General features: G+C 40.0%; 1 protein-coding gene and 1 long non-coding RNA gene across 6 annotated transcripts in view; one reads left to right on the top strand and one right to left on the bottom strand.

The window, feature by feature from the left end:
- The window catches only part of PCSK5 (proprotein convertase subtilisin/kexin type 5), a 461,872-nt gene that overhangs the window by 164,906 nt on the left and 269,406 nt on the right, over positions 1–27,560 (bottom strand). For all 5 annotated transcript variants that reach the window (XM_047699471.1, XM_047699474.1, XM_047699473.1 and 2 more), the window contains exons 14-16: positions 15,479–15,622; positions 10,514–10,616; positions 9,005–9,198 (exon numbers count right to left, since the gene is read on the bottom strand). In XM_047699471.1, coding sequence (XP_047555427.1) covers positions 9,005–9,198; positions 10,514–10,616; positions 15,479–15,622 — 441 coding nt within the window. The remainder of the gene's footprint in view (positions 1–9,004; positions 9,199–10,513; positions 10,617–15,478; positions 15,623–27,560) is intronic.
- Positions 1,276–15,428, top strand: LOC125083274 (uncharacterized). Its single transcript, XR_007122229.1, has 3 exons — positions 1,276–1,375; positions 8,500–8,592; positions 14,912–15,428. It is a non-coding gene; the product is annotated as an uncharacterized LOC125083274 (long non-coding RNA).

Genomic DNA, 27,560 nt, shown 5'->3' with positions numbered 1-27,560 from the left:
GGGTTGATAATGTATTTCTTGTATTGTCTAGAATAGTGTTGCATACTTTATAGTGGCTGTGACATTGATATGTTATTATAGTTCAGATACGTCTCCATTCTGGAGAATAGAAATATACTGGATTAGAGCAAATACACCATGAATATGGTTTTCCTGTTTAATCCCAAAGACCGATCGATCCCCATTGGAAAAAAATGGCAAATGTATGCTTATGCAATAGTGAAAAACGGTGATTCTCAATACCATCTCTGAGCTGCAAGTGAATTATAACCACGTGTATGTGTGGGATTGAATGAGCTTTGTTCACAGGCTTCTTGTCCTCCACCTACTCCTTAAATGTTAGCGTTCTTCAAGGTTCCATGGAGGAATACTACTTTAATGGATTCCTATAAGGACCTCCCAAAGGTCCACTTCCTTTCTCGAGTCTGAGCCTCCCCTACCCTTCCCCATGAAATACAAAGTGCTTTATAATCTTATGGTAGTCCCCACATGGTCTTCCCTTCACTCTGCCGTTGAGATTCCTGGACATGGCACAGGATGTGAAGTCCAAGGACCTAGATGTGAATTCTGCTTTTAGTATTTCCGGTGGGCAGGTTCAGGGTCTCTGTTCTCTGCTCCACAGACATTCCAGTGATGCTGACCTTTCAGGTAACTATCTTGAGGGGATAATGAAATTACTCAGGGGAACTGTGTGAATTTGAAAGCACTGTAAATGTGTTGACAGTAATTATTACCAGTCATGATCACATCTGATCACTGTGTCTTCAGGAGGAAAATATAACAAAAGTCAGTTACACGGAAGGAGAGAGAAGCAGAGACCACTCGTATCAGCAAAGCCACTGTCTGAACAGTCTTCCTCCACTACAAACGTCCCAGGCTCTGGGGACACGACTGACTCTCAGTTATCTCTATCCTGTTATGCACCACCTCAGACCAAATTTCTTTGCCAAGATTCCGCCTTCTGGATAGAATTTTGAATTTTTTCTACAAGAAATACTGCTTATTTCTGGGGATCCCTCACACTCCCCTCCCCACTCTTATTTTTCCTTTCTCTATCAGAATGACGCTCATGTTCCAAATTTGGGGGGAAAAGGAACTACACGGAAATCCTACCCACCATTCTATAGGGTAAAGTGAGACTCCATTTGCCTTCTGGAAAAAATGCTTGCCTTTGAGTCAAGGGACGCTGACTTCTTAAGAATATTGTTGCCTGATTTCTGAAACACAACTCTTATTCATTTACACTTGGGTCTTCTTTCTTAGGTCGTGCAGAAACAGGAGAGAATCAGCATCGTCATGCACCATGGTGTGACACGCTTGTTAGTTACCGAGAATTCAGAAATAAAGCAGAAGGGTGCTACCGGAGCACTAACAGGTAGGAAAGCCCAAGGATTACTTAATTCTCCAGTGAATGTACCTTTGTTTGTTTCCTAATGATGACTGATTAGGGCCCAGACTCCTGAAGTGAAGTGACGTGTTCATTTACAGATTTTTGTTTGTTGCAAAAGATTTGTGTGGAAAAAGCCCCTCAAATTCGATTTGTATTGCCTGGTAGGAAATTATTCATTTCTCAGTTGAAGTATAATTAACAATGTTATATTAGTTGCAGATATAGAATAGACTGATTTGATGATTCCATATATTACTCACTGTTGACCACGGTAACTGCAGTCCCCATCTGTCACCGTGCAGTGTTATTACAGTATTATGGACGATACTGCCTAGCTGTACTTTTCACCTCTGTGACTTCCTTATTTGATAACTGGAACTTTGTACCTCCCCTTTATCTTTTCTGCCCATCCCTCCATCCTCCTCTGCTCTGGCCACCACCAGTTGTTCTCTGTATTTAAGGGTCTTTATTTTTGTTTGTTTGTTTGCTTCCACATACAAGTGAAATTCTATGGTATTTGTCTTTCTCAGTCTGATTTATTTCACTTAGCATAATACCGTATAGCTCCATCCGTGTCGTCACTAATGGCAAAATCTCACTCTCCTATATGGCTGGGTAATATTCCACTGTGTTTGTGTGTATGCCAATTTTTACAAGTTTTTAATTCCAGTGTAGTTAATATACAGTATTATATTAGTTTCAGGTGTACAATACAGTGATTCAGCACTTCATATACCACCCAGTGCTCATCAGGACAAGTGTACACCGTAACCCCCATCACCTGTTTCACTCTTCCTCCCACCCCCCTCTGGTAACTATCACTCTGCTCTCTATAGTTAAGAGTCTGCTTCTTGGGTTTGTCTCTTTTTCCTTGGATCATTTGTTTTTCTTCTTAGAGTGAAATCCTGTGGTATTTCTCTTTCTCTGACTGAGCATTATACTCTCTAGCTTCATGCATGTTGTTGCAAATGGCAAGGTTTTATTCTTTTTAATGGCTGAATAATACTCCATTGTGTATGTGTGCATGTATGATGAATGGATATTCCTTTATGCGTTCATCTATCAGTGAACACCTGGGTTTCTTGCATGCCTTGGCTATTGTAAATAATGTTGCAATAAACATAGGGGTGCATACATTACTTTTAATTGGCATTTTTGTATTCTTTGGGCAAATTCCCATAGTGGGATTCCTGGATTTTATGGCATTTGATTTGAATCTTTTGAGGAGCTGCCACCCTGTTTTCCACAGTGGCCACACCAGTTTACAGTCCCACTGCAATGCTCTTTAAGGTTCTCTTTTCTTCCCATCCTTGCCAACACTTGTTGCAATTTGTTTCTTGATACTGACTAGTGTTCTTTCTTGAGAGCTATTCTAAAATGTGTGAGTGTGAGGGGTCTCTCATTGTGGTTTTGATTTGCACTTCCCTGATGATGAGTGATGCTAAACATCTTTCCATATGTCTGTTGGCCATCTGTGTATCTTCTTTGGAAAAACTTCTATTCAGATCCTCTGCCCATTTTTTTTTTATTGCATTGTATTTTGGGTGTTGAGTCGTATACGTTCTTTATAGGTTTTAGATATTAACCCCTTATCAGATACATCATTTGCAAGTATCTTCTCCCATTCACTAGGTTGCTTTTTTATTTTGTTGATGGTTTTCTTTAGTGTGAAAAAGCTTTTCATTTTGGTGAAGTTCCTATATAGTGGCTGTTGCTTCCTGGGCCTGAAGAGACCTATCCATACATACGTCGCTAAGGGCAATGTTCCAGAAATTACTGCCTATGCTTTCTTTTACGACTTTTATGGTTTCAGGTCTCCCATTTAGGTGTTTATTCCATTTTGAATTTATTTTTGTGTATGGGGTAAGGAAGTGGTGCCGTTTCCTTCTCTTGCATTCTGCCGTCCAGTTTTCCCAGCACCATGTACTGAAGAGACCATCTTTTCTCCATTGTGTATTCTTGCTTCCTTTGTCATAGAGTAATTGAACAAATAGATGTTGGTTTATTTCCGGGGTTTCTATCTTGCTCCATTGATCTGTGTCTAATTTTTGTGCCAGCACTGTGCTGTTTTGATTACCTTTGTAGGCGATCTTGAAATCTGGGATTGTGATACCTTCAGCTTTGTTCTTCTCTCTCAGTATTGTTTTGGCTACTCAGAGTCTTTAGTGGTTCTATACAGAATTTAGGATTATTTGCTGTAGTTCTGTGAAAAATGCTTTGGTATTTTGAATAGAAATTGCAATCAATCTGTAGATTGCTTTGGGTAGTATACCAATATTCTTCCAATCCATGAGCATGGTGTATCTATCTACTTGTTCGTGTCATCTTGAATTTCTTTCATCGGTGTCTTACACAGTTTTCAGAATACAGGTCTTTTACCTCCTTGATTAAATTTCTTTCTAGGTATCTTATTCTTTCTGGTGCAATTTACAAATGAGATTGTTACGTTCATTTCTTTCTGCTCCTTCATTATTTTGTATCTTGAAACTTCACTAAATTCATTTATCAGTTCCAACAGTTTTTTGGTGAAGTCTTTAGCATTTTCTATGTATAGTATCATGTTATCTGCAAATAGTCACAGTTTTACTTCTTCCTTACCAATTCATATGTCTTTGATTACTTTTTCTTGTCTGCTGCAGCTAGAATTTCCAATATTATGTTGAATAAAAGTGGTGAGAGTGGACATCCTTGTCTTGTTTTTGTCTTAGAGGAAGAGTTCTCAGTTTTCATTATTGAGTATGATGTCAGTTGTGGGTTCATCAAATACGGCTTTTATTATGTTGAGGTATGTTCCCCTGAACCCCACATTTTTGAGAAGTTTTAATACGAATGCATGTTGTATCTTGTCAGATCCTTTTTCAGCATCTGTTGAGATGATCATATATTTTTTTGTTCTTCCTCATTTATGTGATGTCATATTGATTAGTGAATATTGAACCACACTTCCCTCTCTGGAATAGATCCCACTTGATCGTCCTAAATGTTTTTCTTTAAATGTACTATTCAATTTGGTTTGTTATTCTTTTGTTAAGGATTTTTGCATCTGTTATCATCAGAGATACTGGCCCGTAGTTTTCTTTTTATATAAGGTCTTTGTCTGGCTCTGGGATCAAGGGAATGCGGCCTCATAGATGATTTTAGAAGTTTTACTTCCTCTTCTATTTTTTTGAATCATTTGAGAATAGCTATTAACTCTTGTTTAAATGCTTTGTAGAATTCACCTGTGAATTCATCTGGTCCTTAATTTTTGTTTGTTGGGAGTTTTTAACTGTTGATTCAATTTCATTACTAGTACTTGGTCTGCTCAGATTTTCTTTTTCTTCCTAATTTTGGAAAATTGTAGGTTTCTGGGAATTTATCCATTTCTTCTAGATTGTCCAATTGTTTGGCAGATAATTTTTCAATGTTTTCTTACAATTCTTCGTATTTCTCTGATATTATTTCTCCTCCTTCATTTCTGACTTTGAGTCTCCTCTCTTTTCTTGATAAGTCTGTTTAAAGATTTATCAGTTTTGTTTTCTTCCTGAAGAACCAGGTCTTCGTTTCATTTATCTTTTCTTTTTTTTTTTGGTCTCTATTTCATTTAAATCTGCTCTAATCTTTATTATTTCCTTCTAGTGGCTTTGGACTTTGTTCTTTTTCTAGTTCCTTTCTCCTTTTTCTAGTTCCTTTAGGCTTAAGGTTAGGTTCTTTACATGATATTTTTCTCATTTTTTTGAGTCCCCTAATAGCACTATAAATTTCCCTCTTAGAACTGCTTTTGCTAATTCCCAAAGAGTTTAGACTATTGTCTTTTCACTTTTTTCCATGCATTTTTGATTTCATCTTTTTTTTTTTTTTTCATGGACTTTGGTTAATTAGCATGTTGTTTAACCTCCATGTATCTGGGTTTTTTTCCCTTCCATTTTTCTCTTGTAAAACTGATTTCTACTTTCATACCATTTAAGTTGGGAAACATGCTTGATATGATTTCAGTCTTCTTAAATACAGTGAGACTTGCTTTATGGCCTATCATGTTATATATGCCAGAGAATGTTTCATGTGCACTTGAAAAGAATGTGTATTGCTACCCTGAGTTGTTCTTTTTCCCACTTCAATTTGCACGGCTTATGTTTTCTCATCTCTTCACTTGCAGGATGTGTCCTTATGTGTGAAGTGAGTCTCTTGTAGGCAGCATATAGATGGGTAATATTTTCTTACTCATTCTTATTCATTCACTGTATGTCTTTTGATTGAAGTATTTAGTTTACTTATATTGAAAGTAGTTTTTGGAGTTCTTCCTGATTCCTTCCTTTTTCCCTTGCTTACTTTCCTTGTGAGTTGACAGTTTTCCTTAGTGATATGGTTGGATTCTTTATTTCTTTGTGTATATCACAGGTCTCTGAGTTGTGGTTTCCACTGGGTTCTATATCGAGTTGAGGGTTGCTTGAGTTCAACACATTGTAAAAGTACTAAAATTAACTCCCACTTCCATGTTTTATGTGTGTGATGTTTTACTTTATATCTCCCTTGTCTAATTTTTCTAGATATTGATTGTATTACTTTGTGTTTTAAACTCCACAGTGGCTTTATAAGTGATTATTTTTTACCCTGTTTAGCTTTGACCTCTACAATTTTTCTGCTTTTATAATTTTTTCTTGACACGATGGCCTATTCCATTTAAAGAATTCCCTTTAAGATTTCTTGTACGCCTGATTTAGTGGGGTGAACTCCTTTAACTTTTCTTCTTCAGGAAAACACTGTTCTCTCCTTCTGTTTTGAATTCTGTACTTTCTGGGCAGAGTATTCTTGGTTGTAGGGTTTTTTGTTTTAGCACTTTGAATAAAGCATGCTACTCCTCTCTGGCCTACAGAGTTTCTGCTGAAAGTCAGCTGATAGCCTTATTTGCCTTCCCTTGTATCATCACTTTTTGCCATTTTAATTATTGTGTGTCTTGCTGTGGACCTCTGTGGGTTCACTTTGGTAGGGGCTTTTCTTCCTGGACCTGGGTGTTGCTTCTTTCCTCAGGTTCGGGAAAGAAGGTTTTCAGCTCTTACTTCTTCAGGTAAGTTTTTTGCCCCTTCTTCTCTCTTCTCCTTCTGGGATCCCCAAAAGGTGCATGTTATGATGCTTGATGATGCCACAGAGTTCCCCTAACCTATTCTCATTTTTTATTCTTTTTTCTTGTTGTCAGCTGGGTTGTTTTCCATTACCATCTTCCACACCACTGATGTCTTCTTTGCATCTTCTGAGCTACTGTGGATGCCATTTAGTGTATTTTTATTTCAGTTATTAAATTTATCAGCTCTGGTTTTTTGTTTTGGGTTTTTTTTTTTTTTTTTTTTTTTTTTACATTTTCTGTCTCTTTCTTGAAGGTCTCACTGAGATCCTTGGCTCTTTTCTCAAGTCTAGTGAGTATCTCAGTGATAATTACTTTGAATCCTTTATCACACATATTGTGTATTCCCATTTCATTTGGCTGTTTTACTGTGATTTTGTCTCTTTTTCATCTGGGACATATTCCTCCGTCTCATTTTGTCTCTTGGTGTTTGTTTTTAAAGTAGTAGGACGGTCAGCTCTGTCTCTTGGTCTTGAAAGTAGTGGCCTTGTTTTCAGAAGAGCTCCTGTGTTGTCCTATAGTGCAGCCACACCCTGGTTACCAGAACACCAGGCATTCCATGGGTGTCCTCGGTGTGGGCTCTGTGCGCCTCCCTATTGTGGCTAAGTGGCAAGTGCCTTCAGCCCAGCCCGCCGCAGTGATGCCCTCTGCCGGCTCTCAGTGTCCTGGGTAGGGCTGAGGGCGGTCTAAAACGACGACAGGCTTGGTGAGTTGGGCCAGGAGGGAGCCCAGCTGTCTGCACTTAGTCCCTCTGGCTCAGTGACGGGGACACTCATGGGCAGGGCTTGTTTCCTGCGCAGCCAGCTGTGAGCTCCACTTCGGGGACTGCAAGTGTGCTGTTAGAGTGGCTTCTCTCCCACTCCCCGGGGCGTGAGGCAGTTGGGAGCGGCACCCTCCAAGTAGGTATGGTGGGGCAGGGGCCACTTTGAAGGGAGGACTGCCAGCTGGCGTGGATGGGGAAGAGCATATAGCGCTATAGCGAAGTAGACGGAGAGTGTCCGTGCTACGTTTCACCAACATCCAGCTGGCTAGGGCTTGGGGACGGGGTGTTGGGGAGAGGAATGCCATCTACCAGCACTTTCTTTCTAGAGAAATATTCTGTGCCTCCCTGCCCGGGACAGATTAGTCAATGTATCTCCTTCACTTAAAATCGCAGACACTTCTCAAACTGCTTCTGCTGTGCTGTCTGGGCTGCGTTATTTAGTATGCTGGATCTTTAAGGATGATGGAGACTCCATTTCCTACTGCCTTCAGGCTCTCCTGGAACTAAGGCCCACTAGAGTTAAGCTCTCCTGGTTTCTAAAGCCAGACATGGTGGCGGCGGGGGGGCGGGGGACTCCTCTTCCTAGTGCTGGGCGTGCCCCGTGTGGAGTCAGATCCTCTCCTCCACACTCGTGATGTCCCATCCTGTTTGTAGTTAGTGGCACCCGGGGTGTGATTTCCAACTATGTCTCCATCCTACCTACCCTTTTCAAGGTGGCCTTCTCTCTACCGTTAACCGTGGCCAGTCTGATCTGCCAGACTCTAGGTGCCTTTCAATTAGGTGAACAAACGTAGCGTTATCTCAGTATGTCTGAGGGACAAGGTGAGTTCAGGATCCTCCTACTCTACTCGCTCTGGAATTTCTTCAGTTTTGTCTCTAACTCAGCAAATGGATTTCATTTTGCCTTTCATAGTGGGCTGGGATACCTGATAGCATTTGACTCCATTTATCACTTTAAAGGTTTCCTTCTTAATGGCCCTTCATTAGTAGTTTTTGACACATATCTAATTCTAAACTTTCTGAAATATAACACTGATACCATACCGGCCTGGTTCGTTTGGTTACTGTATGGAAAAAAGCAGGCTCGCCTGCTATCTTTTGAAAGCCTGCATCTGAAGCTGGCCCGTGGCTAGAATCTGGGAGTTGGATTTCAGGAGGGTTTCCACCAACCTACCTGGTAAGAGTGGCTCATGGTGCCTAAACTGTACAAACAATATGGTTTATGCTGAACATGTGCTTTCCTTGTAGGAGCCTGGAATTTTGGTACGTGCCAGCTAGACAGTGTCTTCGTGACAACAACCCGGGGGCACTGAGGCTCTAAGGAGGTTCCCACATTGAAAGGTAGCCTACATTTCACACATGTTGTAACCAGTTGTTGCTGGGGGATTTAAATTCATCCTGGGGGAAAACTAAGAAGCTAGTGCTGGTTTTCTGCGTCCGTTGTCCTATGTACCTCTTCCTGATCTTACATGGTAACTATGAGATCATGGGTGCAACTACATCGTAAGTCTTGTGGGTCTTCCTAGCAAATCACTGAATGTGGGGAGGGGCCCTGAGGAGTCCCTGACAGTTAGTTAGTTATAAGCATTTTTACACAAATGATTTTTTTTTTTTTTTACAACTCTAATGTGTTCTCTTAAAACCTGGTGAGATCCTATTAGATATAAGCGAGGCCTCAATTTCCCTCTTAATGTCATTCAAATGAAAACCTTCTCTTTCCTCTCTAAAACCCAAATATTTGAAATCGACTCACTGGGGTCCGGGTATGATCCATCGGGGCAGTGGAGAACACAGCTGTTGGTTTCTTCATTTAGGAAGTATCCATATTTACAGGACAGGCATTGGTCACCGTGGCCCCCAAAGCAGGACTCACAGTTGGGGGCACACTTTCTGCATCGTTTCTTGTCAGCATGGTAGTGGCCAGAGGGGCAGCTGGACACACAGATCCTGCATTGTGGGATGATAAGAAAGAAGGGCAGCATCACCAGAGACGGAGTCCTGGGCACTCTGGGAGATGCTCAACCAACAGCAGCCTTGATCTCAAAAATCCTTTTTAAAACACGACGGTAACACCATATCCCAAGAGCCAAATTCTGCTGGTCGAAGCTCTTTCCTGTGTAGGGTGCTCAGGCAGCAAGGCAGCCTCCCAATACCAAGTCCGCTAAGGAAGGCATGTCTTGGTCCAAATCATTTTCAGGTTCGGGACTAGCTCTTTAAAGGCGATAATGGTTAGAAACTAGAGGCTCAAGAGGAAGGTCGTGGCATGGGGTTGAGGGATACTATGTGGGAACCACCATTTTATACAAAAAAGGTTGCTAATAAGCGGTTACTTCTGTTTGTGTGTGCTGTCCCACGGATCCTCTGAGCTAGGGGCAGTGGCTGTGGGTTACTGTCTAAATTCATCTAAATATATTTAAACTTGGTTATGATACATTTAAAAAAAAAAAAAAGAACTTCCTGAACTGAAGGACAGCTCTTTGTTTATTCATTCAACAAATATTTACTACTGAGTACCAAGTAAAATGTTAGGCATTTTGCTGGTCTCAGCAATGAGAGGTCCTACAGTAGCCAAGGGCCCTTCCTCTAAGGAACTGAAATGCCAGCATGCATGTAAACAGGAACTAGAACGTGTCTGGGTCTGTCTGGATGGCTGAAGTGTGGACTCATGGCAAGTCAGCTCCTGTAGTAAGTCTTCCCTGAAGGAGGAGGGAAAGGGGGTCAGGGCTCTGAAGCAGATAGCCTCTGACGGGCCATCACTGCCCCAGGAGCCTCCCTGTGGACAGATCTGCACAACTCAAGGCAGACACTGGGGGCTCAGAGTTATGGTAACCAAGTAGGTCTGCCTCAGTGCCCAGAGTGGAATAGGGAGGATGAGCAGGGCCCGGCACCTCTGCCACACAGGAATGCGGGAAAGCATCTGTTGGGCTGCATGCTGGCGTTTTCATGAAGGGCCAACAGAGGTCTAGCGTCAGACATCCATGGATGGAAAGGTCTAGAGGGAAGAGCAGTCCTGTGTGGTACTAGTCGCTCCCCTACGGCCCTTCCAAATGTGAGTAAAGACATTTGCAGCTTGACAGCATACAGGGACACTTAGTATGGGTTTCAACGTTTGGAATGACACCAGGAGGCGGTGGCTAGGGCAGCAGCCTCTGTTCTCAGCTTAGGTCCTGGGAGGAGAACGTCAGCAGACATGGCTTCAGTGCAGCCTGTGGGACCGCTGGGAGCACACAGCAGGGGGGATCGGACTCAGGCTGATTCTTACCTCGTGTTGTTTTTCAGCTTGTAATAGTAGTTTAAGCAGTCATTGCAGTGGTCCGGTCCTGGCCCGTCACAGCCCACCTCACTGCACTCAGGGTCACAGGGACCTTTAAAAAAAAAAAAAAAAAAACTTGGAAAACATTTTAAAACAGGTCTGTTTTACTTTGAATTTGGTATAAAAGTATAAAAGGAGACCTTTCTTCTTCCTTATGCAGTGAGAGCTTTTAAGGAGGAGGAATAATGTGTACCATGGCTCTGTGCATGGAGATGAACTCCTGGCGTTTTAGGGGGAAAACCTCAATTACCTAAGTATCAGGAATGAAAATCCAGTCATGGCCTGGGCTTCAAAAAGGCACATATGGCTGCTTTGTGGGAGATAACACATATCTCAGAATTCCAATGAACAATGTCATTGTGGCAACTGGAAGAGAACTGATGGCAATTAAATATACATCATGATAAAAATGTTGGATTTACAGAAAAATGAGAAGTTAAGCTGTTGACAGAAAAAAGAAAGCTGATTATTCCACGCCTGGACCAGATTGTCTGGCTTGCCCATGGTCATTAAAATCACAGAATACCTCTGAGATGCTGTAGCCAGCAAGAAACATCATTATGGCATCTGGTGCGAGGTTATCAGTGTCTGGTCTGGGATTACAAAGCAGGTACTTAAGGCCCAGATTTAAAATCGTGTCTTACCCACAGGCTGGTGGGCAACTCAACAAAAGAAAACTAGACATATATTTTTAAAAATGCAAGCAAGCTTAAAGAATTCCAGACCTAGGATGAAGGTTGCTAATCTTTCATGACATATTCTTCGGTCTAGAGTTAGAATTCACAGGAAGAAAAAAAAAGCCAAAAAGATGGGAGATTTTTATAACTGATGAAAAGCTTTCTAATGACATGGGCTAGACCTTTTGCTTGCTTGAACTAACTCCCTTTTTCCTTGTTGCCCATACTTTAGGACATTTGGGCTTGTAATCTTCAAGCTCTTTCCGGTTAAAAATTCACATGATTTTAACTAGTAATAAACATGCACAGAATGTACAAACAGTAAGTTGATATGTCAGAAATGTCTGAACCATACTTATTTAAATCAAAAGGATTTACTGTTGAACCTTGATCTCCTTTGGTCATTATAGGACTCTGTTCTACGGTTACTGAAATGGTAGAACCTCGGAGGAATGACGTAGAGAAAAATCTAGTATTCAAACACCCTCATTTACCTGGTGAGAAAACAGACTTTTTAAGAATTAGAGTGGCTTGCCCAGCATCATCAACATGGGTCCACCTTCTTTTTTTTTTTTTTTTTTTTAAAGATTTTATTTATTTATTTGACAGACAGAGATTACAAGCAGGCAGAGAGACAGTCAGAGAGAGGAGGAAGCAGGCTCCCTGCTGAGCAGAGAGCCCGATGTGGGGCTCGATCCCAGGACCCTGGGATCATGACCTGAGCTGAAGGCAGAGGCTTTAACCCACTGAGCCACCCAGGCGCCCCGGGTCCACCTTCTTAATCCAGCTTCCTTGTGTTCTCCCAAGCCTTAAAACTGATCTCTAAATAGAATTCCAGAGCTAGTGTAACTTAGGACCTATCAGCTCTCTGCTATGATACAGCAGGAGAGAGAGTCTCTATGTAAGGGTTGGAACTCAGCCAGCTGTGGGTCCTATAGCCCCTGGAATTTGAGGAAACAGTACTAGGAATCTGGTTATGATAATGCCATCTGTGCCTTTAGCCAGGATGACTTCTTCATGAAGGTGAAAGTCACAGCTCTGAAGAAAAGGAAACATGGGTGGCCCTAAATTTTCACCAGATGATTTCTGCAATTAACCAGCCCCCCACTAAACTTACGCTTTATACGTGCCAAAGGGCTCTGTATGGCCAGTTCACAGGCTGTGCTGTCTTTTGTAATCTTAAACTGTCCCAGATGCAGTTTAGCATTCTAGGTTGCAGGGTAATAATGAAATAATTGTCTTTGTTCTCTCACAAGTGCCAATGTGGATATTTCGGAGAGGTAATGAGAAAAACCACAGAGATAGAAAACCGTTTGTTCAGAATTTTGAGATTCCCAGAATGTGAATTGGAAACCTACCAGAAGGCATATAGCAACAGGTTATTAGGCTCAGTTTATGTTTTTGGATGTCCTTTCTCCTAACAGAGAAGATGAAATGGTTTGCTAGTTATCACGGGAATAGTAATGTTACAAGCTCAAAACAAAATGAGATAATCTAACACGATCGAGCTCCGGTTACCTCAGCTTGCTTGAATTATTCCAGCTTATGATGGACTCTGGGATACTATCTGTTAAGAATAAAAGGAACCATGTGCATGTTTACGATATTCTGCTAAGGTGATTAATGAAGTACTTCTATCTTTAATTCATTAAGTGTTATGTCATATCCCAGGAGCACTGAATGCTCCTTTAAGTGGTAGTCAGCACAGCAAGACAGAAATCAGAGGGGTGCCTGGGTGGCTCAGTTGGTTTAGTGTCTGCCTTTGGCTCAGGCTATGATATCATGGGTCCTGGGACCGCGCCCCACGTGGGGCTTCCTGCTCAGCAGGGAGTCTGCTTTGTGCTCCCACTCTCAAATACATCAACTCCTTTCAAAAAAATACAGATGATATGGCTGTAATACCTGTAATTGCCCCAGAAAATCAACTCTAAAACATAATAAAAGTTGAGCAGATAGCCTGATAGAAGATAAATATGCAATGGCCAATAGATTTCCTAGATACCAGCAGATACCAGTTAGAGAATACGGCATCTTTTCCATTATAACAGAAACACGACCCCAAAATATGTAGGAATAACACTAAAAAGAAGAATAGAACATAAAATTAAAAGATTTTGGTAAAATGGGACACGGTCTGTGTTTTGGATGGAAAGACTTGCATATTGTAAAAGTAATTCTTACCTAAACAATTCTTCCCATGGGATTGCATGTAAATTCACATTAAATTCCAATGGAATCTTTAGAGATGGACTTAAGAATTACTATGAAAACAAAATATTCAACAGAGAGTAAAATATAGTGTGGGTGTTACTGGATTAAGATTAAAAAATCAGAAACGGGGGTACCAGAAGAGACCCTGGTTTAAGAATTTATTCTACTGGGACGCCTGGGTGGCTCAGTTGGTTAAGCAACTGCCTTTGGCTCAGGTCATGGTCCCAGAGTCCTGGGATCAAGTCCCACATTGGGCTCCCAGCCCCATGGGGAGTCTGCGTCTCCCTCTGACCTCCCCTCTCATGCTCTCTCTCCCTCTCTTAAAATAAATAAAAATCCTTAAAAAAAAAATTTATTCTACTATTATAAAGGAAAGACCCTGGGGTGCCTGGGTGGCTCAGTTAAGCATCTGTCTTCAGCTCAGGTCATGATCTCAGGGTCCTGGGATTGAGCCCAGTGTCGGGCTCCTTGCTCAGTGGGGAGTTTGCTTCTCCCTCTCCAATAAATATTTAAAAATGGGATGATAACCCAGCCAATAATGTTAGTGGAAAATAAAGACAATTTTATCTCATACTATATATCATAAACTAAAATAAGTTCCAGATGAATTAATGGCCAAATGTAAAAAGCAGAGATTAGAAAAAAATGCATGTGGATATTCAGTTGATTTTAAAGATTAAAACTTCTTTAAAAAAATACAAGTGAGATCTGAAACTATAAACCTTACACTCCATTTTTTTTGGGGGGGTGTCAAAACAACAGAACACGAAACAAAAAACTACATTTTAGAAGCAAGCAGTAACTGAGGAAATGTTTTCAGGAAATATAATAGTTCTCCCCCCACTTACCTGCAGGGGATAGCTTCTAAGCCCCCCAATGGATGCCTGAAACCACGGATAATACCAAACCCTATATATACCATGCTTTTTTCCTACATATCCAAACCTGTGATAACATTAAATTTTTAAATTAGGCATAGTGAGAAACTAATAACAGAACAATCATATCAACATACTATAAAATCTTGTATCTGTCCATCTTCTTGTGACAATGTGAGATGATACAAAGCCTGCATGATGAAATGAAGTCAGGGCACTGGTACAGGCATGGTAATGTAGCATAAAGCTATTACTGACCCGATGATCTATCAGAAGATCATCAGCTTCCTGACCATTAGTAATGGGATACTACTTAGTAGTAGTGGTATTACTACTAGGAAACAATTAAGGGGGAACTACTGTATGGACAAATGTGAGAGATAAGAAAACTGGTGCCGATTTGAATAGAAAAATGGGTACAATACAATTATGTTTAATTCCTAGAACTAAGGAGGACAAATGATTTACTAATAAAGCCATAAAACTTTTAAAATGTTCTGTTTTTTCTGTTTTTTTTTTTTTTTTTTTTTTTTTTTTTTTTTTTTTTTTTTACTTTTTTTGTTTCTACTCCATTTTGGCAGGAAGGAGTATAATAAAGGCACAGCTGGTCCTAGCATAGACTGGTACATCTTGTCTGGAAAGGAATGTGACAAAATGTATCCAAGCTCTCAAACTGATTATTCCCTTTGATGCAGTAATTCTCAGAACTCCATTCTAAGGAAATAATTAAAGATATAAACAAGGACTGATAAAATAATGATGTTCATCCAAACCTTATTTAAAAGAATGTAAAACTCCCAGCAAACTATACATCCCAGATTATGTATTAAATGTAGTACAATCGTGGGATGGACTGTTATGTTACACTGTCTTTTAAATATCTGTTGTGAGGATATGTGACACCAGGGAAATATGCTCTTAATAACCACAAGAGAAAGAAAAGAATATGAAAACTCTCTGCAGTGTGCTTTTTGCTTTGAAGAAAACAACAGTGCTGTGTGAATATACACGTGCAAGTATTTGGGGAGGACTAGAAAAGAAGATGGAAGAAAATATATCAGAGTATCGCTAGAAGCTGATCTGTGCATGGTGGGGTGATGTACAGGAGTTATCTCCTGAGCCTCCGTCCCCGCTGGAAGCCAGCTCACCTGCATAATCGTCTGTGCCATAGTCCTCGGTGGGGTCTTCGACTCGGCTGTAACGGACACGTTCTACTTTAGGAAACTCGTTGGTTGGTGAGTATGGCTGCACGGAGGTACCATAGAGGACCAAAGACCATTCTTTCAATTTTCCTTGAGAAACAAAAATGAAATCCTAGCATGACCCCACACTCACTCTTGAGCTTTACAATTTCATTCCTTCTCATTAAGAAAAAGCAAAAGAGTTGGCTAAGCATTTTCGTATGAATCCTAGCATGAGGTGCAGAGCTAGGATCGCACATTTTCCACCAGTTGAATAACTGACCTATCACATACATACTGACTAGATAAGCCTTCATTTAATCAGCATTTATAAGACTGAGAAGTGAGTGCCTCTCAGCTGGACCAAGGGCTGATTTCAAATTATGGGTGTTTAAAAAGAGAACCCCAGATTTTTACAGAGGTCTTTGTCTTTCTACATATAAATACCATATTTAAATTTTTAAAAAAATTTATAGAAAAGACAAAACAACTTTGTTCCATCTACCTGAATGAGTCATTTAATAATACTTCACTATGCTAAGCTATAGACCTGAACTGTCCACTGATACCCTCTAGACATTTGGCTACTTAAAATTTAAAAATTTAGTTCCTTGGTCATACTAACCACATTTCAAATGCTCAACAGCCATATGTGGCCAATGGCCACTACAATGGATAGCGTAAAGACAAGAGTATTTCCACCACTGCAGAATGTTCTAGCAGACAGTGCTGCAATGAACCATTTTCTGGTCAAGAGTGCCTTGAGACAGGAGCCACAGGTTTTAACTCCTTTGCAGAGAAGGTTCTCAAGGAACATTTTGCTTTAGTCCTTACTTCTTTTAAAAACTGCTTACAGGTCACTAAGCTTAATAAGATTCATATAAAGAATCAACCATAAGCCAAAGTGATTAAGACAAAAACCATTAAAAACATGGAAGAGTGCTAGGAGGAAGCAGGACCTCCCTGAGGTCCCTCCTCCACTCAGCCAGATACAGAGAATCCAGGCACGGTGGGGGACAGGTTTCTGCCACAGCCCCAGGACTAGTGAACTTGAGGTGTCAGCTGATCCATTTATTAAGTTTGAATCCATTCAATGTTCACAACAATTGGGAGGTAGGCGCTTGAATTCCCAGTACAGAGATGAGGAAACAGGCATAGAGGTTGATAATTTTCTCAAAGGCACTAGAGTACAGACGGCTATTAAAACCCATCTGGGGGTTCCAGTTTAAGAGGACAGTGTAGGAAGATCCTGAAGGCACCTCTTCCTACAGACTCACTGAGACTACAGCTATACAGGGAACAATCTCTGAAAGAGAAAACAAAACCAACAGGCTGTGTGGCTCCCACACAAGAGGCAAACAGAAAACCCGCATGAAAGCCGGCAAGAGAGGACGAGACACAATCTTGCAATAAACCCCACCCCAGGCATTGTGACCCACAATCAGGACTCAAAACCCCACAACGTTTCTCCACAAGAAGCAAGAAGGTTTGAATCCCATATCGGCCACCATAATTTTTAAGATCTACACCTGAGATGAGTCCCCAAGACCTCGAGCTTTGAAAACGAATTTGGGCTTGAGACCCACAAGGCTACAGTGAATGGACTAGTTGTAAAAAAAAGCTTGCCTGTGTGGACCCACCAGCTCCAAGGCTCAAGGCAGAGGCAGCCAATTGCAAAGTCCTGACTTTCTGTGAGAGAGGCTTATCTGGTTATCTTTACATACAGCGAGGGGCCTACTGAAATACTCTCCAGCGGGCACCATCTTGGCTCTCTCCCTCAGTCTTGCTCCAACTCACTAGTATCTCCCAGAAGGAACCTGAACTGATCTGGGACCCAAATTTTTATGGCTGCCTGCCAGGGGACACCTCTTGGTTGCTGGCACTGGTGGCCAGCAGGACTTATGTTTACTGGTAACGTAGGACTGTAAACAAAATGGACAGATCTATACTTCAGCTCACCCAGAAGAGAGAGAATCAAAAGCATCTAAGTCTTGATTTCAGCTCAGGTCATGATCTCAGGGTGGTGAGATCAAGCCCCACTTTGGGCTTCATGCTGAGCACGGAGCTTGCTTAAGGGTTATGGGCATTGGGGAGGGTATGTGCTATGGTGAGTGCTTTGAAGTGTGTAAATTTGGCGATTCACAGACCTGTACCCCTGGGGATAAAAATATATTATATGTTTATAAAAAATAAAATTAAAAAAAAAAGATTTCCTGTCTCCCTCTGCCCCACCCCCCAGGTCATACACTATCTCTAAAAAAAACAAACAAAAAAGATGCGAAGTTATGACCAAAATAAAAATAAAAACCATGAAAATATAAAGTATTAGACTATCATCAACGAAATGAACAACCTAGAAGAAATGGGTACATTTTTAGACTTATATAACCCACTAAGACTGAAGCATTAAGAAACAGAAAATCTAATCAGAGAAATTACTAGTAAAGAGATGGAATCAGTAATAATAATAATAATAAAAGGTCATAAGCTCCTTGCCATCGGTCTTGGTGATAATTTTTTCGGATCTAACCAAATGCAAAACCAAAAAAAGGAAAATAAGTCTGACTATATCAAACTAAAAAGCTCTGCACGGCAATGGAAGCCATCAAGATGAAAAGGCAACCAGCCTACTGAATGGGAGAGAATATCTGCAAATCATGTATCTCATGAGAGGTTAATACCCAAAACATAAAAAGAACTCCTACAACTCAGTATCAGAAAAATAATCTGATTAAAACATGGGTTGGGAAGATGAATAGACATTTTTCCAAAGATGACATACATGAGGCCGGCAAGTATGTGAAGAGATGTTCAACATCACCAATTAAGGAAATACAAATGAAAACCACAGTATCACCTTGGCCCTATTAAAATGGCTATTACTAAAAAGACAAGATCTAGCAAGTGTTGGTGAAGATGTGGAGCAAAGGGAGCCCTTGTGCACTCTTGGTGGACACGTCAATCAGTGCAGCTGTGATGGAAACCAGTATGGAGGTTTTTCAAAACATTAACAATAGAACTACCATATGATTCAGTTATTCCACTTCTGGGTATATCTGAAGAAAACAAAAGCACTAACTTGTAAAAGTATATGTACTCCCATGGTATTCAAAATAGTCAAGATATGGAAACAACCTAGGTGTCCACTGATGGATAAATAATAAAAATGTATTTTTACCAGCGGTAATAATACAGTAGAATCACATTCATAAAAAGAAAGGAAATATTGCCATTTGTGAAAACATGGATGGATCTTGAGGGCCTTCTGTGAATTGAAATGTCAAAGACAATATTATATGATCTCACTTGTATGCTGAATCTAAAGAAAACCCAGAATTACTGTGGTGATCATTTTGCAATACATACAAATATCAAATTATTAGGTTGTATGCCTGAAACTAATATAATGTTACATATCCATTATATCTCAATTTAGAAAAAAGAAAAGCCATTCAGAAGCCAAATGCTGTTTTTTGTTGTTTTTGTTAGAGAGATTGAGTACATGAGCAGGGGTGGGTGGAGCCCAAAGTGGGACTTGATCTCATGACCCTGAGATCATGACCTGCACTGAAATTAAGAGTCAGATGCCTAACTGACTGAGCTACTCAGGTGCCCCAAATGCAGTGTTCTTAAACCATTATATGAAACAACCTTCCTGTTTATTTCCAAGAGTTTAGAACCTTTAAGTTTAAAAATCAACATATTCTATGCCACATTCATTGTTGTTTGACATTTGCACTGGGCCAGCCCATTGGTTTATATGTGTTTGCCCTCTGCCAGCTTTTCCTTGGACTTACATGTTAATGACTATGCTTTTCATAATTAGGGTGCCTTTCCGTCTCAGAATTCCAAGTGTTATACGTTACATAGTGGCAAGAAATGAATGTCTAACCGAAATTCATGACCCGCTTGCCTTTACATAGCAATGCAAAAGAGAACACAGTTTTCTTTGGCAACTCTCAGGTATACAAATGGAGCATGTAATGCAAGGACACTGTCGGAAATCCAATCCATCAGTCACCCTAAAACCTGGCTCATTTAACCTAAGATCAGTTTGGATCTAAAATTTACCCTTGTATAATACTTGTAAGAATGCTGACTCATAATTGATTATTTCCATTTGTGTCCTTCCTGAAATGTCTTGTAAGCCCACTGGGGACATACTTGTTGGGCAATTCATCCCTTTATGTTTCACTTATTATGTAACCTTATTTCCTTAGAATCTAACACAGTTCACATCAGATATTGCCATATTTGGGCCATCATGTTTCCCTTATCATAATGTTTTCCATTTGCTAAATTACTTAGGAGATTTTGCAGTTGATGATGCAACTTTCTGTTAAGAAATCACTGTGTAAATACAGAATGAGAAAAATCTATTGTACATGTTGGTACAAAAGTGCAATCTGCCCAAGGATGAAAACCCAAGATAGGTCTAATGTCTAACAAAACAAAGACAACGATTAAAAAAAAAATCCTTCCTATGGACTTCTAATTCAAGATGTGGGAAGACCCTGAATTCACCAACTCCACAGACACACGCAATCTCTTCCTCCTGAAGTAGAACTAAGTGCTGACTGAACAGGTTCCATACAAGATAGACCACATAGAGAATGGCAAGAAAGATGGAGACAGAGTCATGAAGGGACTTTGCCCTCCCCCAACACCATGAACTGCAGCAGTTTAAAAGGGCAACTAGAACATGTAAGATCCAGCCCTAGAACTCCACCAAACGGCAGGGGCATTTGTGGAAATATCTCCAGGTTGGAGGGGCTGGTGAGTGCCACGGTTTGCATTCCCCCTCCACCGTGATAGCATGGAGAGGAGCAGGGTCTAGAGCCAATGCTGTTCTGCTGCCTTAGTGAGCTCTGGGCCCTTAGCTCACGCTTTTAAACATTTAAAAGAGGAACTGGAATTTAAAGGATCCAGCTGAAACTCAGCCAAATTGTGGGAGCTGCTGGAACTCCCTCTGGCTCAGAGAGGCTGGTGAGTGCCATGGTCTGCGTTCCTCTTCCACCTTGATAGCATAGACAGGAACATGGTCTGGATGCCCTTGTCAGTTACTACCTCCATAAACCCCAAACCCCTAGCCCACATCAGCCCCAGCTGTCCCACCAAGGCAGTCCCAGCGTGGTGCACACTGGGATACCTGGATCAGTGCTCACTATAGCTCTAGCCATCTCACCAAGGTGACACATGTGCCAAGTATCCAGGAATACTCTAGGCCCACAAGTTGGCTTACAACTTGCCAGGACTTCCCTGATACAGGGTGCCCCATGATCTCCTGGCCTGAGCCTTCTGGGCTTCAGATGGAGCTTGGGTCTACTTTAGCTTCAATTGTCCTCCCAAGGTGCCCCTCAGCACAAAGACCCCTGGAACCCCATAGCTTGTAGCCACTTCAGCTTCTCTGCTCAAAGAGTGCTGTGACCCCTCCAGCTTACATGTACTTTGGTTTCATCTGCTCTGTTGGGACACTCTCTATGTGGAGAGAACTGGGACTACCCCAGCCCATGTCCACTTCAGTATTAGTTATCTTGCCAGGATACCCTCTGTACAGAGTGTTATGATCCCGAGGCTGGTACCCACTTCAGCTTCAGCTATTAGACTGTGGTGCCCCCTGCATAGATTGCCTCAGGACCACCCTGACACACTCAGGCCAGTCCACCAGGGTGGTCCCAGCATGGAGTGACCTGGGACCTCCAGCCGCCAGCTAAAGTCACCAGGCACATACAGTCTGCAAAGCAGATGACCATACACAAGATCAGTCCTTCTAGTTTAGGATAAGTAGCTCTTCTGTCTAATTCTTAGAAACAAATGCAGACACCCAAACAAAATGAGTAGACAAATGAAAAGAGTGAAAGAACAGACAAGCCTCATAAAAATAACAAAGTGAAATGTACATAAGCAATATGCTTGATAAACAGTTCAAAATAATGGTCATAAAGATGCTCAGGGGACTAAAGAGGAGTGGAAGAGCTCAAAACTTCAACAAAGAGGCAGGAAATATATAGAAAAATCAATCAGTTGAAGAACACTAACTGAAATTAAAAATACACTATAAGGAATCAATAGTAGATTAGAGGATACAGAAGAATGGATCAGTGATCTGGAAGACAGGGTAACAGAAAGCATCTGAGCTGAACAGCAAAAAGAAAACAAAAAATTAAGAATGAGGATAGGCTGAGGGAATTCTAGGAAAACATAAAGCAATCAATCATTCACATTATAGGGATCCTAGAGGGAAAAGAGAGAGAGAAAGGGACAGCAAACTCATTTGAAGAAATAATAGCTGAAAACTTCCCTAGCCTTGGGAAGGAAACAGATATCTAGGTTTAAGAAGCAGAGAGAGTTCAAAACAAGATGAAATCAATGAGATTTACACTAAGACAGATAACAATTAAAATGGCAAAGATTAAAGAGAATGTTAAAAGCAGCAAGAGAGAAATAATTAGTTATGCACAAGGTAAACCTCATAAGGCTTTCAGCTGATTTTCAGCAGAAAACTGCATGCCAGAATAGAGTGGCATGGTATATCTGAAGTGCAAAACAAAACCAAACTCCACATCCAAAAGTACTCTACCTAGCAAGATTATCATTCAGAATTGAAAGTGAGATAGAGTTTCCCCAAACAAAACATAACCATTAAGCCAGTCTTACAAGAAATGTTAAAAGAGACTTTTTTAGTTGAAAAGGCCATAATCAGAAGAAAATTATGAAAGGGAAAAATGTCATGAGTAGAAACAAACATAGAATAAAGGTAGTAGAACAATCACTTATGGCCAGTATAGAGGTTAAAAGACAGAGGTAGTAAAGTCAATTATATGTTAAAAAAAATTAGTTAAGGGGAATCACAAAATAAAGAGATGTAAAATATGGCAGCATATATGTTAAATGTGGAGGGGGTAAGTAAAAATGAAGTCCTTTTAGAATGTGTTCAAACAAGTTATTCTCAATATAGATTGCTATATACTTCAGAGGTTATATATGAACCCTATGGTACACACCAACTAAAAACCTTTAACAGATACATAAGAAGTAAAGACAAACTCAAGCATAACACTCTAAAGAGTCGTCAATCACAAGAAAACAGAGCAAGAGAAAAGAAACAAGAACTACAAAAACAAGCAGAAAACAATGAACAAAATGGCAATGAGTATATATCTATTAATAAATCACTTTAAATGTAAATGGTCAAAATACTCCAATCAAAAGATAGAGGGTAGTGGAATGAATAAAAAACCAAGACCCATCTTTATGTTGTCCACAGGAGACTCACTTGAGACCTAAAGGGATATATAGACTGAAAGTGAAGAGATGCAAAAAGATATTCCATGAAAATGAGAGCAGAAAAAAAAAAACAAAATAAAAACAGCCAAGGTAAAAATATGTATATCAGACAAAATAGACTTTAACACAAAACTATAACAAGAGGACAAGAGGATAGAATACTTGTAAATATCTATGTACAATGGAGCAAAAAAAATTCACAGAAAATTATATAAAAGAAGAAACTGACAGTAATACAATAATAGTAGGGGCCTTCAACACCAGACTTACACCAATGGACAGATCATCGAAACAGAGAATCAATAAGGAAACAGTGGCCTTGAATGACACCTTAGACCGGATGGACCTAAGAGATATACAGAGTAGTCTGTCCAAAACCAACAGAATATACATCCTTTCCAAGTGTACACAGAACATTCTCCAGGATGGATCACATGTTTTCTGACCACAATAGTATGAAACTAGAGACCAATTACAAGAAGAAAAGTGGGAAAAAAACCACAAACACCTGGAGGCTAAACAACATGCTACTTGTCAACCAATGGGTTAACAAAAAAATACACTGAGACAAATGTAAATGAAAGCACAGTGGTTCCATATCTTTGGGAAACAAAGCAGTTCATAGAGGAAATTTTATAGCAATATAGGTCTAATTCAATAAACAAGAAAAATATCAAATACACAATCTAACCTTACACCAAAAGGAAATACACAAAGAAGAACAAAAAAGCCCAGAGTTAGTAGAAGGAAAGAAATAATAAAAATCATGGTATAAATAAATGAAACAGAGACTAAATAAACAATAAAAAGGTCAGTGAAACCAAGAGATGGTTCCCTGAAAGGATAAACAAAATTGATAAACTTTTAGCCATCCTCATCAAGAAAAATGAAGAGAGGGCCCAAATAAATAAAATCAGAAATGAAAGAAGTAACAGCTGACATCACAGAAATACAAATGATTACAGGACACTACTATAAAAAAGTACAGGTCAACAAATTAGAGAACCTAGATAAAATGGATAAATTCCTAGAATCATATACTCTTTCAAAATGGAGTCAGGAAGAAATAGAAAATCTGAACAGACTAATTAGTAGTAAAGAAATTGAATCAGCAATTAAAAAAAAAAATCTCCCAACAACAGAAGTCCAGGACTAGAAGGATTCACAGGTGAATTCCACCGAACATTTAAACAAGAGTTAATACCTACTTTCCTCAAACTATTTAAAAAAAAAAAAAGAAGAGGAAGGAAAGCTTCTAAATACATCCTATGAGACTAATGTTACTCTGATACCAAAACCAAAGGCACTACAAAAAAGGAAAACTACAGGCCAAAATCCCTGATGAACACAGATGTAAAAATCCTCAATAAAATACTAGGAAACCAAATTCAACCATACAGTAAAAGGACATTCATGGTGATATTGAATCTACGGATACAACGGTAGTTTAGTATCTGTAAATCAATCACTGTTCTATACCACAATAATAACATGAGATAAGAATCACAGGATTGTCTCAGTAATGCAGAACAAGCATTTGACAAAATTCAACATCCATTCATAATAAAAACTCTCAACAAAGTGGGGTTAGAAGGACATACCTCAACATAATAAAGGCCATATATGACAAACCCATAGCTAATGTCATACTCAATGGTGAAAAACTGAGAGCTTTTTTCTTTAAGATCAGAAACAAGACAAAGATGCCCACTCTTGCCATTTTTAGTCAACACATGGTACTGGGATGTTTTAGCTGTAGCAAACAGACAAGAAAAAATAAATAAAAGACATTCAAATTGGTAAGGAAGAAGTAAAGGTGTCACTATTTGCAGATGACATGACATTATAAATACAAAACCCTAAAGACTCCATCAAAACTCTAGAATAAATGAATTCAGTTACGTTGCAGGATACACATTAATATTTGGAAATCTGCTGCATTTCTATACATTAACGATGAAGTAGCAGGAAGAAATTAAGAAAACAATCCCCCAGACAATTGTACCACAAAGAATAAAACACCTAGGGATAAACTTAACCAAGGAGGTGAAAGATTTAGAGTCTAAAAAGTAGAACACTGATGAAAGAAATTGAAGACAACAGAACAAATGGCAAAAGAGTCCACACTCACAGATTAGAAGAATTAATATGGTTAAAATGTCCAGACAGATAATACTAAAATTGGTGTGAAACTACTGAAGGCCCAGAACAGCCAAAGCAGTCTTGAGAAAGAACAACAAAGCTGGAGGTATCACAATGCCAGATTTCAAGATCTACTACAAAACTGGAGTAATCAAACACTATGGTCCTGGCACAAAAACAGACACATCCATCAGTGGAAGAGAATAGAAGGCCCAGAAATGAACCTACACTTCTATAGTCAATTAATCTACAACAAAGAAGTCAAGAATACATAATGGGGAAAAGATGGTCTCCTCAATAAATGGTATTGGGATAAGTGGACAGCTGCATGCTAAAGAATGAAACTGGGTCACTTTCTTACGCCAGACACAAAAATAAACCGCAAAAAGATGAAAGACATAAAACATGAGACCTGAAACCATAAAACTCCTAAGAGAAAACACAGCCAGTAATTTCTCAAACATTGCCCTTAGTAACATACTTATGGATATGTCTCTTTAGGAAAAAGAAACAACAGCAAAAATATACTATTGGGACTACACGAAACTAAAAAGCTTTTGCTAGTAAAGGAAACCATCAACAAAACAAAACAACAACCTAGTGGATAGAAGATATTTGCAAATGAAATATCTGATAAGGGGTTAATATCCAAAATGTATCAGAACTTACACAGCCTGGCACACACACAAAACAATCTGATGAAAAATGAGCAGAGAACCTGGATAGATATTTTTCCAAAGACACAGATATGACCAACAGACACACAAAAAGATGCTCAACATCACTAATCATCATGGAAACGCAAATCAAAACTACAATGAGCTATCACTGCACGCCATCGGATTGGCTAAAATAAAAGAGACAAGATACAAGTGTTGTCGAGGATGTGGAGAAAAAGGAAGCCTCGTGCACTGGTGGTGGGAATGCAAACTGGAGCAGTCTGCACTCTGGAAAACAGGATGGAGGTTCCTCAGAAAATTAAAAACAGAAATACCGAAGGATCCAGGAATTTCATTACTGGATATTTACCCACAAAACCAAGAACACGGATTCAAAAAGACAGATGCAGGGGCGCCAGGGTGGCCTAGCTGGTTGAGCATCTGACTCTTAATTTTGGCTCGGGTCATGATGTTGGGGTCCTGGGATCAAGCCCTGTATTGGGCTCCATGTTCAATGGGAAGTCTGCTTGAGTTTCTCTCTTTCTTCTGACTGTCCCCAGACTAGTGTGCTCTCTCTCTAGTACATAAATAAATCTTTTTAAGAAAGATACATGCACCCCTATGTTTATTGCAGCATTATTTACAATAGCCAAGATGTAGAAGCAACTTATGTGTCCACTGATAGACGGATGGATAAAGAAGATATTCTGTATATACATAGTCGCGCACACACCTGTGCACGCATGCACGCACACACACACAGTGGAGTACTACTCAACCATAAAAAGGAATGAGATCTTGCCATCTGTAACAACATGGACGAATCCAGAAGGGATTATGCTAAGTGAGAAAAGTGAAACAGAGAAATGCAAATACCATACGATTTCATTCATAAACACAGAGAACAAACTGGTGATTGCCAGAGAGGAAAGGAAAGGAAGCAACATCAGAGAAGGAGAGTAGGAGGTACAGGCTTACCGTTATGGAATGAACAGTCAAAGGGATGAAAGGCACAGCACGGGAAATAGAGTCAAGGGTCCTGTAATAGCGCTGTGTGGTGCAGGTGGTAGCCACACCTGTGTGAGCCGAGCTAACACAGACTTGTCGAGTCACCATGTTGTACACCGGAACTAAGGTAAAGTTGTGTATCAACTATACTTCAATTAAAAAAAATCCTTAATATGTGCTTTAATAATAAACAAATGGGAATAAACAATGGGAAGAAATGGGAAGAAACAAAGAGATAGGAGCTCAGTTCGGAATTAGGAACCTATATACTTGGGAATGATTCTACCATTTAATTGGGCTAGAAATTGGGCTAAGTCTCTAGCTGAATTTCTATTAGCTTACTAAAAAAAATCCCTCACTAGTTAGAGAAGCCTTCCCTAGGACTGTACACCAGAGAAACAATGATGCCCACACATGGAAAGAAACACACATGCCCACACATAGAAGTACAAGTCCCTTTTCAATGTTGTGACTAATCCTAAACAGGAAGGTTGGTTAAAGGAAGGATATTCAAAGACTGTGTGAATTTATTAAAGCCTCCTGACCCCAGGTCAGTAATAGCATTAGGCTATCTCTCTTCTGGCAGAAAAGAACATCTGTAAAATGCCTAGAGGTGACTAGAATTACGCATGAACATTTAAACGGTTAAGTGGAAGCCAGTGCTGGGAAAGAGACAACTCTAGATTATCTGGGCTACTGCTGAGAGCCTCTAACACAGATGATCGTCACCAACTCTGGAGGAAGTCTGAACTCCTGGAGGGCAGAGAGATTTACATTCACAGCCCCTGACCCTTGCACATAAATACCAGGTCTACCAGGAGTGTGCTCCTAGGGATAGTTTGCTCTTGTGGGGAGAAGCATTTTATCACTGACATTCTTTAGAGTTGTGTGGTGACAGTAAAGAACAGTCACTTTTAGTCTTATATTCTCGATAGTGTACCCCTATGTCTGTG

Source organism: Lutra lutra, chromosome 13, assembly GCF_902655055.1.
Source record: "Lutra lutra chromosome 13, mLutLut1.2, whole genome shotgun sequence".
Lineage (NCBI taxonomy): Eukaryota > Metazoa > Chordata > Mammalia > Carnivora > Mustelidae > Lutra > Lutra lutra.
This window is presented reverse-complemented; position numbering and strand designations above follow the sequence as displayed.